This window comes from Lampris incognitus, chromosome 3, assembly GCF_029633865.1.
Source record: "Lampris incognitus isolate fLamInc1 chromosome 3, fLamInc1.hap2, whole genome shotgun sequence".
Classification (NCBI taxonomy): domain Eukaryota; kingdom Metazoa; phylum Chordata; class Actinopteri; order Lampriformes; family Lampridae; genus Lampris; species Lampris incognitus.
In genome coordinates this window covers 84,582,873-84,595,175 of record NC_079213.1, presented here as the reverse complement: position 1 = coordinate 84,595,175, position 12,303 = coordinate 84,582,873, and the positions used below count along the sequence as shown (strand labels likewise).

The following is a 12,303-nucleotide window of genomic DNA, read 5'->3' as shown; positions in this document are numbered from 1 at the left end:
CAGACTTGCCAGAGACCATCCCAGCCACCCTCCCCGCGGGTCTTTATGCTCTGAAATGAAAGGTGGAACCTGGCTAACCTGTGACTAGCATAACAAAGTTATGTTAGTAGGCTAGCTATCATTAGCTATCATTAAATTAGGTATCTCTGGCCACAGACTTAAGCTGGTTACGTTCAACAGGTACATTAATAATGTTATTTTGTTAGTCAGTAATACATTGATATGTTGATAATGGTAATAATCATTGCGTGGGTAAAAGTAACAGTAATACGTTAGCTATATTAGCTATCAATAATAGCTAGTAGCAAGGTTAGCTTGGAGCAGACAGGTATTTTTGTTAATTTTGGATGGATTAAGCTGGCCATGGGGTCTGCTATACTGTGAAATCCCTTGCCAACATTACGCTTCTTGTGTTCTGGGTTCTGGGAAGGGAAAGAAAATTACACCCCCTCCAGACTTTTCATATATCTATTATCTGATTTGCAGATCCCATAGGCATACCGTTTCAGCATTTTGCTGTCTATTTGAAAGCTTGACAGACCTCCCTCACATAGAAACTGTTGCTAGGGTAGGATTGGCCAAGCACCATTCTGGGCCGGTACTTTGCAAAAGGTCAATTGGGACTATTCTTGAATGGGGAACCAGTGGGGGTGATGCGTACTACCACTGCAACCAGTGACCCTTACAAGTGGTTTGGGGTACCTGTATAGCTGCAGGTGGATCTGGCAGAAATAGGGTAAACCTTGAAAATGTTACATTCCCACAGAGAAACCTGCATGCAGGGGTCTTGGGAGTATAGGGAACTGGACATACGAAATTGGGTATGATGAAAAGGGGGAGGGGGAAAATCCCCACCCACCCCTACCAAAGAAGATGCCCATTAAAATTTTTACATTTGGTTCATAAACTCTAAAACTGAAAAATCGTTAAAATCATTACATACTTTTACCAGACTTAGTACAGGGCATCTTGCAGGCAGAGTAACTGGTTGCTCTGTTTAGGTTACCTGGGATAGCTCTGGCTGAGAGAGGCCAGGTTGGCTCATCTGAGAAGGCTGACTCATAGAAATATAGCCCTGGGTCAGCGGGCCCTGTGAGAAAGGCTGGGAAGCTCCGTCTTGGCTGGCCTGGCTGTTGGGTCCATTGCCCTGGCTGGCACCCTGGTTGCCCAACCCACGGGTCCTCTGTCGCCCACCACGACCAGGCTTGCCCTTCATAGCACCACGGCCTGGGTGATGCAGGTGATCAGGATGAGAAATTCATTCCCCAGGCGCAACAATTGCACAGGGATGTCTTGTTAATATGAAAGCCTTATACAAGAGCTTGCATAGAAAAAAAAAACAGTTCACTATAAATAAAAACAGTACCACATTAAATATTAAATCACATGGAACAGGCCACATTCAAACTACATTAAACTGCAGTCAAGGCAAGAACATGATTTTTTCCCATTTAAATAGGCTAGATTTTTCTAATAATTAGCTGGTTACCTACCAAAATGGCATGTAAAAAATGTCTTGATGCATGCTCAATAATCCAGGTAAGGAAATCCCAGAAAGTTGAATTAGTTCATCTGAACACAAAGTTTTGTGGGAGAAACGTTTCATCACTCATCTAAGTGACCTCTTCAGTCTCAACTGACTGCAGGTAGCCCCACCCTTATAAATAATACAGTTGTATAATGACCGAAACCGGCACAGTTTCGTCACAACCAAAATCAGCAATCGGTTTCATATGCAAATTGCCGTGACCACTAATTAGAATTACAATGGCCACATACACTATTCACAGAGGATTGGGGGGAATAGTTGCAATCACAGCATTGTACTCTTAGCCCCCTCCCCATTCAGGGATGGTCGTTCCCTCTTCACATAGATGGCCGCTTTGACTCCCAGTTCAAACCAGTGTTTCTCCCACTAAACTTTGTGCCCAGATGAACTGATTCAACTTGGCAGGTAAAAAACATTTTACAAGATTTATAGGTGTTCATTTTCCACTCTACATAAGATCTGATACTGTCAAAACAACCAAGAATAAGGTCCCACTATGTAGAATTAAAATGAAAATTTAATACATGTGTTGAGACTCCTCAAGATAAAATCCACCATCAGCTATCTGTAATGGATTTGATTGTTTTCACATTTGCCACACTTTGTGGTTGGCTCAACAGTATTTTGCCTTTTTTGCGTGGAAATATTGTTGCCACACAGAAAGCAATGCGTTTTACTTGTAAGAAGAAGAAAGCCATTTTATTTTTTCATTGTATTCTTACGATGAATGTTGTCTGCATTTAACCCATCCTATTGTATAGGAGCAGAGGGCAGCTGCAGCGCCTGGAGACCAACTCAAGTTCTTCTTTCCATTGCCTTGCTCAGGGGCACAGACAGGAGTATTAACCCTAACATGCATGTCTTTTTGATGGTGGGAGGAAACCGGAGCACCCGGAGTAAACCCCACGCAGACACAAGGAGAACATGCAAACTCAACACAAGAAGGACCTGGGACGGCCCGGGGTTCGAACCCAGGATCTTCTTGCTGTGAAGCAACAGTGCTAACCACTGGGCCACTGTGCCGCTACACAAAAGCGGCACGTAATGCTTCTGTGGAAATGTTCCTTGAAGATCCCTCACAGAGAAGTAAAAGAACACTGTAACAGCAGACCATGTTGTTTTTGATACATGAAGCAGATGGCAGACAGAGCTCCAATGCCTTAGCAGTCAGAAAAAACTAAGAGTAAGATCTAATGAAACATGGTGTTATTTGTTGTGACCATTGTAGCATTTCTGTTTCTAGTCTTGATTTCAGTGCCAATGTCGACGTAAACACAAATGATAACTGCCCACACGACTCTTTACCAGCACGGCACAGTGGCTCCACTATGGCCTCAGTGCAATAATGGGATCGATGCTAGCCTATATGTTTGCATGCCTCTATTGTTTAAAACCTGACTCCATTAATGGTAACCCCAAAGCATTTATGGCTAACGTGTCAATCCATGGTACATTTATTATTCACAGCCACAGAAACCACTTGTGAGCAAAAAAACATGGTGGGACTTGAAGAGATTCAAACAGCTGTTCTGCTATTGCAGCAAGGAGTTATGAGCTTCCAACATGGCCAGAATAATGCCTATGATGCCCTCCTTAAAGCTGTAGTGGATCAGTACAATAGCAATGTGTTTTACCTGCAGCAGGGCCATTGGTCTGGCCTAGATAACCCGGTGGAGGCATTGGCGGCATCACCAAATTGAACGGTATGGGGATGTTCATGGCAGTCATGTGGCCCGGCCCTGCACCAATCATCCCAATCTGGTCGTGTGTCTGGAAATACATGTTGGACGGGCGTCCAGCTGAAAGAAACAGATTACTGGTCATTGGATTGTCATGTGCAAGCTCTGTACTGAGCCAAGGACTTTAAGAATTGGTATCATTTACCAACCTGCATTGCTGCGGTCATAGGCGGAGCCAGGGATGAGGGCCTCGCGGGCATCATACATGGCCGTGCTCATGAACCGTCCACCCTGGGAAACGCAGGTCAACATTCATATCCTTTATACAGCTGCTTGTTGAATATGGCTATAAAAACCTGGTTTTCAAAACAGTGAGATCACTATTTGTGTCCACTATGTTATGTATGCATTTCTAGCTGGGCACAGGTCCAGCTACAAAACATAAATCTGTTTGTGAAAATGAATCTGTTTTGAGAAATCCAAACAAACAGAATTTGCTTTGTTCTTACGGGGTTGATGGTGTTGACCAGCTTGCGAGGCTTACTGAACTGCATGAGGCTCTCCCTCAGGTTGTTGAGGGGCCCCTCCACCAGGACCTTCTGTTCCTTGTAGTAGTTCAGCAGGTGGTTCCACAGGGGCTGCTTGGACAGGGCCTTAGGGTTTCCCACAATTATCACACCATACCTTCAAACACATAAATATGGCACACTAGGAGGTCAGGGAGAGGGAAGCCAAGTGCCAATCCTTCCTCTTCCTGATTGTTTTCATCATCACACATGGTGAACTGTTTTTATCTTCTTCAATGCAGCAGTCCAATGGGCTGACTCGGGGTTTGGTGCAGAGTACAAATATTTGCTTACCCTTGACATGCATGCAAGTCATTTTCTCCTCTCCCTATCCCACATCCTGCACTTGGAGAAAACACTGAGTTCACCTTGTTCAGAAAGAGTCCTAAACTGTAAACTGTAGAGAAATTGACCAAAATTGACATGTCCCCTCTGATTTCTAATCTGGCCTTTGAAATTAGTCCCCCCCACCACCACCACCAGATTGACGCCGAAAGCAAAGTGACATTAATGAGAACATACTTAGGCTAAATATCAATATTCATTAATAGCTGTATAGCTTTAGACATCCAAGAACATTTATACATGTATGGAATTTTTTTGCCCTGAAATTTGTCTCCCGAGACCAGTGTAGAACCTGGGTAAATCCTGAATTTAGACAGCAATTGCAAACAATGATGTCTTTGTGAGCATGGGTGATTGCTCATTGCAAGATGTGAACAAGAGATGGGGGGAAGGAATTACAAATAACCATCAGGCTTTGCTTGTGACTGTGAATCTTGAGAGCTAAAAAAATGTCCATGGATGTGTAAAAACAAATTTGTATGCACCAACAATTGATGAATGAGGCCCATTTTCTTCATGCACAGGATTACCCTTTTTTTCCCCATCCCCTAGTACTTCAAATCGGTCACAGTTTTGTTAAGCTTTAGGTTACAAATGAGAAGTTGATTTCATCTTCAGTAAGGTGTGGAAGAGATGAAGATGTCAGGAAAAAAATGGTGGTGCTTTTCCATTCTCAACAACTTGAAGAAAATGGAGGAGTGCATGTAACTAAGAACTTGGTAAGCTTGGTGAAACTGGCTCGTAAATATAAAATCAGTGCTTGAAAAGCAGTCCACAATGGCTGAGGCAATTTGTCTCATTTTGACAGCACATGAAGCATTAAATCAAAACAGGCATAAAAAGTATCCTATTTTGGACAAATAATTTGCATCATGGAAATACATACACTAATTTAACTAGCCCTGGCATTTAACTAGCCCTGGAAGCTAAGGCATTAAAAAAAAAAACAAAAAAAAAACATTTGTTTTGAAAGCTTCAATGGAAGACAAACGGGCTTGATTATATTCAACAGTGACTGTGAAATTATGGCCAAGTTACACTAGGCTGTGGACACAACAATGTTACCTTTATGAAAACAACAACAAAATAATAAATTAAGCTCTCAGAGTAGCTCTACCAGAGATGCAAGGCTATATTTGAATTCTATTCACTGAATTGGTCCTTGACTAAGTGTAAACACACTAAGTGGCTTACACAGAGGATTTAACAAGTTATGAATTTGACTGGAAGACTGAGGTTCTGTACTGAGGTACAGATAAATTCCTCTAACAAGAGATCAGAACACCCTAAACACCAACAGAAGGAAGCAGTGTTTGCATGTATGTGTATGAGGCTTGGGGTCATTACTTGGCTCTGGTCAGGGCCACGTTGAGCCGGCGTGGGTCATTAAGGAAGCCAATGCCTTGATGTTCATTGGCACGGACGCAGGACAGGATGATAAAGTCCTTCTCCCTGCCTTGGAAGGCGTCCACACTGGCTATCTCCACTTCCTGCAATAGGACAGGTGAAGTAGGGCTTAGAGCAGGAACAACAATGTATAGACACAAGGAACAATGCCTTTCTCAATAAGTGGGACCCTACAGCTTTGCTTTCTGATTCAAAACCCTCTTAAATAGACTGATATAAATAAACTAACATCAACTATAGATATTTCCTCCTTTTGTAGGCTTTAAAAATCTTCATTTCTGTATAATACCTTGCTTTGCACACTCATGAACAACTTTCAGTGCATGTATCATGTAATTACCTTCCTGGTCTATTGACTGATATTTGTCAGTGTTGATAATGTTTCTTGAGTTTTTTCCTTTTTTGGGGGGGTATGGGGGGTTGGCGGGTCTTCCCTGTTTATCCCCATTTAGAAAGTCAAATTTCCTTTTCTCCTAGCACCCCACCATTGCATGACCCTTACAGCAATTGGGGAGAGCGTTGACTTCTGTGTATCTCTTCTCATACATATGGAGCCAGCTGATAGTCTCTTTTCATCTGCCAGCAGCAGGTATCTCCTGTGCTAGTCAATCCAGATCTACCCATAGCTAGTGTTTCCCATCCCATAGTTGTCCATGGTTTTGGCAGGTAATCCAACAGTTGAGACTTGGCAGTACAGGTGAACTTAATTACCAAGCACAGTAAAAAAAACCAACAGTGATGGGAGTCACCAGTGTAGGACATTCCTGGATGACCATGACACACATTCAAAGCAAAAAGACACCAAAGTGCTTCCTCATTTTATTGAAAAACAGAACAGGTCTGTGTTTGCAGACCTGTTCCTGTACCTGGTAGAGTTTGGTGTGCAGAGAGCCACTGAACTGCATATACTGGACCAGGTAGGAGCGCTGTCCCTCATAGGGGGTAATGATGCCAATCTGGTCAGGCTTGGCCCCAGCCTTCAGCAGCCTAGTGGTGATCTTCTCCACATTGGCTGCTTCCGTCCTGAAATGCAGAACATCAGTTAGATCCCAAACACCAGAAATGATACATCAAACTGACATGCTGACCCTAACTGCCTTAGATTGCCTTTCCTTAAATGCAAGCCCCACCCATCTTCATATATAAATATACATGAGCAAATCCAACCAGTTAAGCTTTAAGGAAAATCTCAGGTGGACCAAAAAAAAAAAAAAAAAAAACTTTTCCATAGAACATACACACCAGACTAAGAGCAACCTGGTAACATTAAAATTTCCAGAGGGCAATCTTGATAAAGAACATAATGGCGTTTTCAAAGTTAGCAAAAATATTAAGTATGCTGCATTTCAGTTGTTGATTCATTAGCAGTGTACCACAACAGTGTGAACACCACACCACTACAGAAAATGTGAAACTAAAGTTACAGTATTCTAAGACTTGATTGTCCTAATAATCAGGGCAGATGGTTTTTATTTCCATTATCACGAAGAATGGATATGTGTGTGAGGGGATAGGGGGTTGTTTAAGCTGTTGTGCAGTGCTATGTGCGATTCTACCTGTTGAGGTAGGAGGTTCCAGAACTTGCGATCTCCTCCTGCCCCTGGGTCACGTAAAAAAACATGGGTTTGTCTGGCTGGGGCCACTGGAAGTCAAAGCCTTTCTTAATGCGGTCGGCTAGAGAGAACAGCAGAGTTTGGGAGAGGTATAGTTAAACAAAACACAAAGCAGGAAGGGAAACTATGGTTTATGACCACTAGCCACATTGCTTAGCAGATTCCTATGTCCACTATTCTACCAAGAGAGTTTCAGATAGAAAAAAGACCCTTATGTTAGACCATTGACCTTTGAGAGTGACTAATGATGAGAATTTTGACCAGGCCAAATTCATCAGCATTAGATGAGAGTAAATATCCCTATACACTGAAACCAATTATTGTATGATGAACTCAACTCACCAGCAGTAACCCCGTTCTGCAGGGAGCCCTCATAGAAGATGTTGGAGGGGAATGCACTGAGCGCCGGGTGCATACGGTACTGGACCTGCAGACGGATGGGCCGGATGCCCAGAACCACCAGGCGCTCAAAAAGAGACTGAGACAGACCCGCCTTGGCTGCCTTCTTGCACATCACCACAGGACCCAGCTGGCAGTGGTCGCCCACCAGAATGAGCTGAATAGGGGGAGACAGAGAGAGGGATATGAAGTTGATGTAATCACACAGCAAATCTAGTCTGGCAAGGATCAGAAACGAACCAAAATATTTTTTAATTCTTTTTTTTTTTAAATGTAAATACCTGGTAGTTAAATTCTTTTTTCCGTTCCTGTCCCTACCTGCATAGAAACCCTATAGTCAAGGTGATCTGTTGCTATATGTGTGTGAATGCGCATCTTTACCTGCTTGGCTCCCAGCACCACGGGCACCATGCACTCTGGTTCTGTGGCTTGTGTGCTCTCATCAATCAAGATGGAACGAAACTGCATCTTGGCCAGGCGGGGGTCACCGGCCCCAACGCAAGTACAACAAATGACATCAGCATTCTGCAGAAGGGAGGGGTCAGAGGGGTGTAGACAGAAACCAGCTGTAAGAATAGGGTATACTGATATATAGCAGTCATTATGGAGAAGGGTTTGAGTGCATTTTTAGCATGGATGATCAAAGTGAGTTAACCTGATGCTGTTTGCATGTGTCCAAGCCTTTATCCTAACCACACCAAAAAAAGCATTCCTTACTGGCATCAAGGTACCCAGAGCCCCAGGGGGAAAAAACACTTTATATACTAAGCGTATCTGTGCTTTAGAGAAATGGAACTGCTTGCCTTGAGTACGCTAATAATGCATCTGCGACCAATGACATCATGACTAAACAGATGACTGATCTATAAGGGATTAAGTCTGTTCCTGAACGCCGAATTCCACTGAAATCTAAGTGGCAGCCTTTAGTCAACAGTGGCAAGCGAATAGACAAATCAAGACAAGTTTTTTGTTGTTTTTTTTTTAAGTCTGGAATGCCATTTAAGCTCTCTTTCTACTCACCATGAGAAGTTCCCTCTCTGCGGTGCGCTTCAGAGCCCGATAACGCTTCTCATCAGCAGACGACAGCTCTCCTGTCTCATCCTTCAGCTGCTGCAATTTCTGGAGCTCTGGCATGCTGAGAGTCAGAGCACAGTGGCATGGATGATCACTTCCATCTTACATTCTAACCAGGATTAAAGGACTAAAAACTATCAGCAGAAAGACTGCAGAAAAACTGACTGAAATGTGGCAGGCTTAAAGGAAAAATAACTCCATAGTACAAATACAGGTAGATAGATTTTGATCTAAATTAACAATTCATGCTAATGTTTGAAAATAAGGAGCTCATAACTCTAGAGGTGGTCTCCTGGTCGACAGGTCAGTCAATATGTTCTCGTGCAACCAAATTCTCACTGGTTGGACAATCCAGTGTTACTTTCATAAGGAGAAAAGCGCTACCCCAATAGCCTCCCGAGATTAGTCCATTATTTTCGGTGGCAGGAGGGACAGACTACCTGGAGAGACTACAACTTTGAACTCGTCCAAACTAATGGAGACTGCTAGGTCTAACTTAACACAACATTTACTGAACATTTTGCGAATTATTTTGTTTTGAAGACTACAATGCCCTTTTGGAATTATGCGCTTTTAATACGTTTTGGAGATTGCTTTTTGGATTTGGGCACTTTATTTCGTTTTGGAGCCTAATGTGGTATTGGAATTGCACATTTTTTTGGAGACTCACTACGCCTTGTTTGAATTAGGCACCTTATTTCGTTTTGGAGATTTTTTAAAAATGTTTGATAACCTGTAGTACAGTTATGTTGTTCCACTAAATTATGCTCAAGCTTTTACACCAGTTTTGAGCTTATTGATGATTAAAAATCCAAACGGCTGAGCCCGTTTCTGTTACAGCATTTTTATGTATCCTAAGTGTTCTCACCTTGACCTGGTTTGTTTAATAAATGTCCTTTTTAAGAATTGACTTGTGGGCATCCGGGTGGCGTGGCGGTCTATTCCGTTGCCTACCAACACGGGGATCCCGGTTTGAATCCCCGCGTTACCTCCGGCTTGGTCGGGCATCCCTACAGACACAATTGGCCGTGTCTGTCATTGGGAAGCCCGATGTGGGTATGTGTCCTGGTCACTGCACTAGCGCCTCCTCTGGTTGGTCGGGGCGCCTGTTTGTGGGGGAGGGGGAACTGGGGGGGAATAGCGTGAGCCTCCCATGCGCTACGTCCCCCTGATGAAACTTCTCACTGTCAGATGAAAAGAAGCGGCTGGCGACTCCACATGTATGGGAGGAGGCATGTGGTAGTCTGCAGCCCTCCCCGGATCGGCTGGGGGGGTGAAGCAGCAACTGGGACAGCTCGGAAAATAGGGTAATTGGCCAAGTACAATTGGGGAGAAAAGAGGGGGGGTGGACTTGTCTTTTTGTATTTAAGAGTAAAAGCTTTAAGTTTATAGGCTATTTTGTGTTTTTGAGATCACAAACCCAGCCACTGAGGACACACAAGCCAGTGCATTGTTAGTGCCAGTCCCAAGCCCAGATAAATGGGGAGGGTTGTGTCAGGAAGGGCATCTGGCATAAAATCTTTACCAAATCAAATATGCGGATCATAAAGCAGGTTTCCATAGCGGATCTGTCGAGGCCCGGGTTACCAACGACCACCACCGGTACGGTTGGCCAGCAGGGTGCCAGTAGAAACTATGCTACTGTTGGGCAAAGGAGAAGGAAAGGGGGAAGGCATGTCCAGAGGCAGCGGGCGAGGAGGAAGGGTAGGAGTGTGGAGGTGAGAGTCGGAACTTTGAATGTTGGCACTATGACTGGTAAAGGGAGAGAGCTGGCTGATATGATGGAAAGAAGAAAGGTAGGTACACTGTGTGTGCAAGAGACCAGGTGGAAGGGGAGTAAGGCCAGGAGCATTGAAGGTGGGTTCAAACTCTTCTACCATGGTGCGAATTGGAGGAGAAATGGGGTAGGGGTAATTCTGAAGGAAGAGTATGTCAAGAGTGTGCTGGAGGTGAAGAGAGTGTCGGACAGAGTGATGAGTATGAAGCTGGAAATTGAGGGCGTATTGATGAATGTTATCAGCGCATATGCCCCACAAGTAGGGTGTGAGATGGAAGAGAAAGAAGACTTCTGGAGTGAGCTGGATGATGTGGTGGAGAGTGTACCCAAGGGGGAGAGAGTGGTGACTGGAGCAACTTCAATGGGCATGTTGGTGAAGGGAACAGAGGTGATGAGGAGGTGATGGATAGGTATGGTGTCAAGAAGAGAAATATGGAAGAACAGATGAAGAATTCATTTGCAAAAACCGATAAACGCCAATTTTGAAAAAAAAAGAACTGACAGCCGTGTGTCATTCTTTATACAGAGTACATTCAGTCGCTCAAATCGTTTTTCCTCAAAAGCCATTAATGACCATTGTGGAGACATTGCAAGTTCGTGTTTTGCAGCAAAAACCGACAAACGCCATTGCCGTTTTTGAACAGAACCCGATAAATCCATTTCAGCGAATCAGCGCGCAGTATTCCGGTCAGGTGACAAAACGCGTGAGTTCCGCTCAGAGAGGCTGCAAAGTCCGGTCGAATTCAATGTAAATATTGAACTAAATGGTGTGAATTTATGTTTTTTTCTCTTGTTTTCTTCACTAAACAATGGACAACTTTGATGAAATACAGGAACCCGTGATCGTTTCTCCATCCGGGCGTAAAAAGAAAAGAAAGGATGCAACTTATTCAAGTAACGTTGCTTAAGTTGCGCGTTACAGCGGTGAGGCGAGAGAGCCATGTATAAGATGCACACACAATGCAGTACAGTTCTGTCAAGCTGTCTTATTGACGAATGAAGAGATCACAAAGGTTAGTGAGGTGTTTTATTCGTCAAAGGAAAAGGTCAAACAAGATGCCACCCTTCTGTCCTATATGGATGTATTGCCCGTGAAACGACGGCGATCTAAGGTGGACCAACCAGACCAACAAAAACTGCGAGATGTGTCTGTCAAGTACATGATTCCGATGGATACTGGGAAAATTCCTGTCTGCAAGGCATCGTTCATGAGCATTTTGGGTAAGTCAAGTGTAAGCCTATTTAATATCGGGGAGACAGGGATGAATGCTAGCTAAACATAATAACATGTGGTGTGTGTGTGTGTGTGTGGGGGGGGGGCTGTGGGGGCTATGTATGTAGGCTAGCTATGTATTATTGTGGATGATGATGATGGAACCTGTGTATGTAGGCTGTGTATGTGTGTGTGGGGGGGGGGGGGTACTCAAGGCAACAATGACAGAGGAAGTTAGGTTTGTCTTTCATCCTCTTAGGTGAACTGGGTTAGTCAGAGGGTCCGCACCTTCTACGAGGATGCACTGGCTGGTGTGGGACATGAGCATGTTGGCAGACAGGACTTGGAGGACAGCAGCGATGAAGAGCAGAATGAGGAATAAGGAATGCTAGGTAAGGATAAAGGGTAGATTGGTTTTCTCACAGCAGCAGAGAGGGTCCAAGGTGGTCAGTGATACCACGGCACAGTGGGCTAGTCAGCTTGTAAGCTAAGGTCGGTCAGTCAGTCAGTCTGTCAGTCAGTCGCTTATTAACAGAATATGGGGATGCTATGCGAGAGCCCTATACAGGGCGCAAAAGCTCTGTGGTTTCTAATGTGCTTGGCGCTTGGCTTGTTCTCTCTCTTCCTCCTTCTAGGTGAACTGAGGGAAGCCATCTATCAGCTTGGTTCAGCGCCACCCGT

The 12,303-nt window shown here is 44.1% G+C and overlaps 1 protein-coding gene across 3 annotated transcripts in view; it reads right to left on the bottom strand.

Annotated features, from left to right (window-relative positions):
* LOC130109057 (regulator of nonsense transcripts 1) overlaps positions 1-12,303 on the bottom strand; it is a 46,763-nt gene that overhangs the window by 4,678 nt on the left and 29,782 nt on the right. For all 3 annotated transcript variants that reach the window (XM_056275770.1, XM_056275771.1, XM_056275773.1), the window contains 10 exons: positions 8,579-8,693; positions 7,940-8,083; positions 7,502-7,715; positions 7,103-7,220; positions 6,413-6,569; positions 5,487-5,629; positions 3,738-3,912; positions 3,438-3,519; positions 3,184-3,348; positions 1,007-1,227 (listed from right to left, as the gene is read on the bottom strand). In XM_056275770.1, coding sequence (XP_056131745.1) covers positions 1,007-1,227; positions 3,184-3,348; positions 3,438-3,519; positions 3,738-3,912; positions 5,487-5,629; positions 6,413-6,569; positions 7,103-7,220; positions 7,502-7,715; positions 7,940-8,083; positions 8,579-8,693 — 1,534 coding nt within the window. The remainder of the gene's footprint in view (positions 1-1,006; positions 1,228-3,183; positions 3,349-3,437; positions 3,520-3,737; positions 3,913-5,486; positions 5,630-6,412; positions 6,570-7,102; positions 7,221-7,501; positions 7,716-7,939; positions 8,084-8,578; positions 8,694-12,303) is intronic.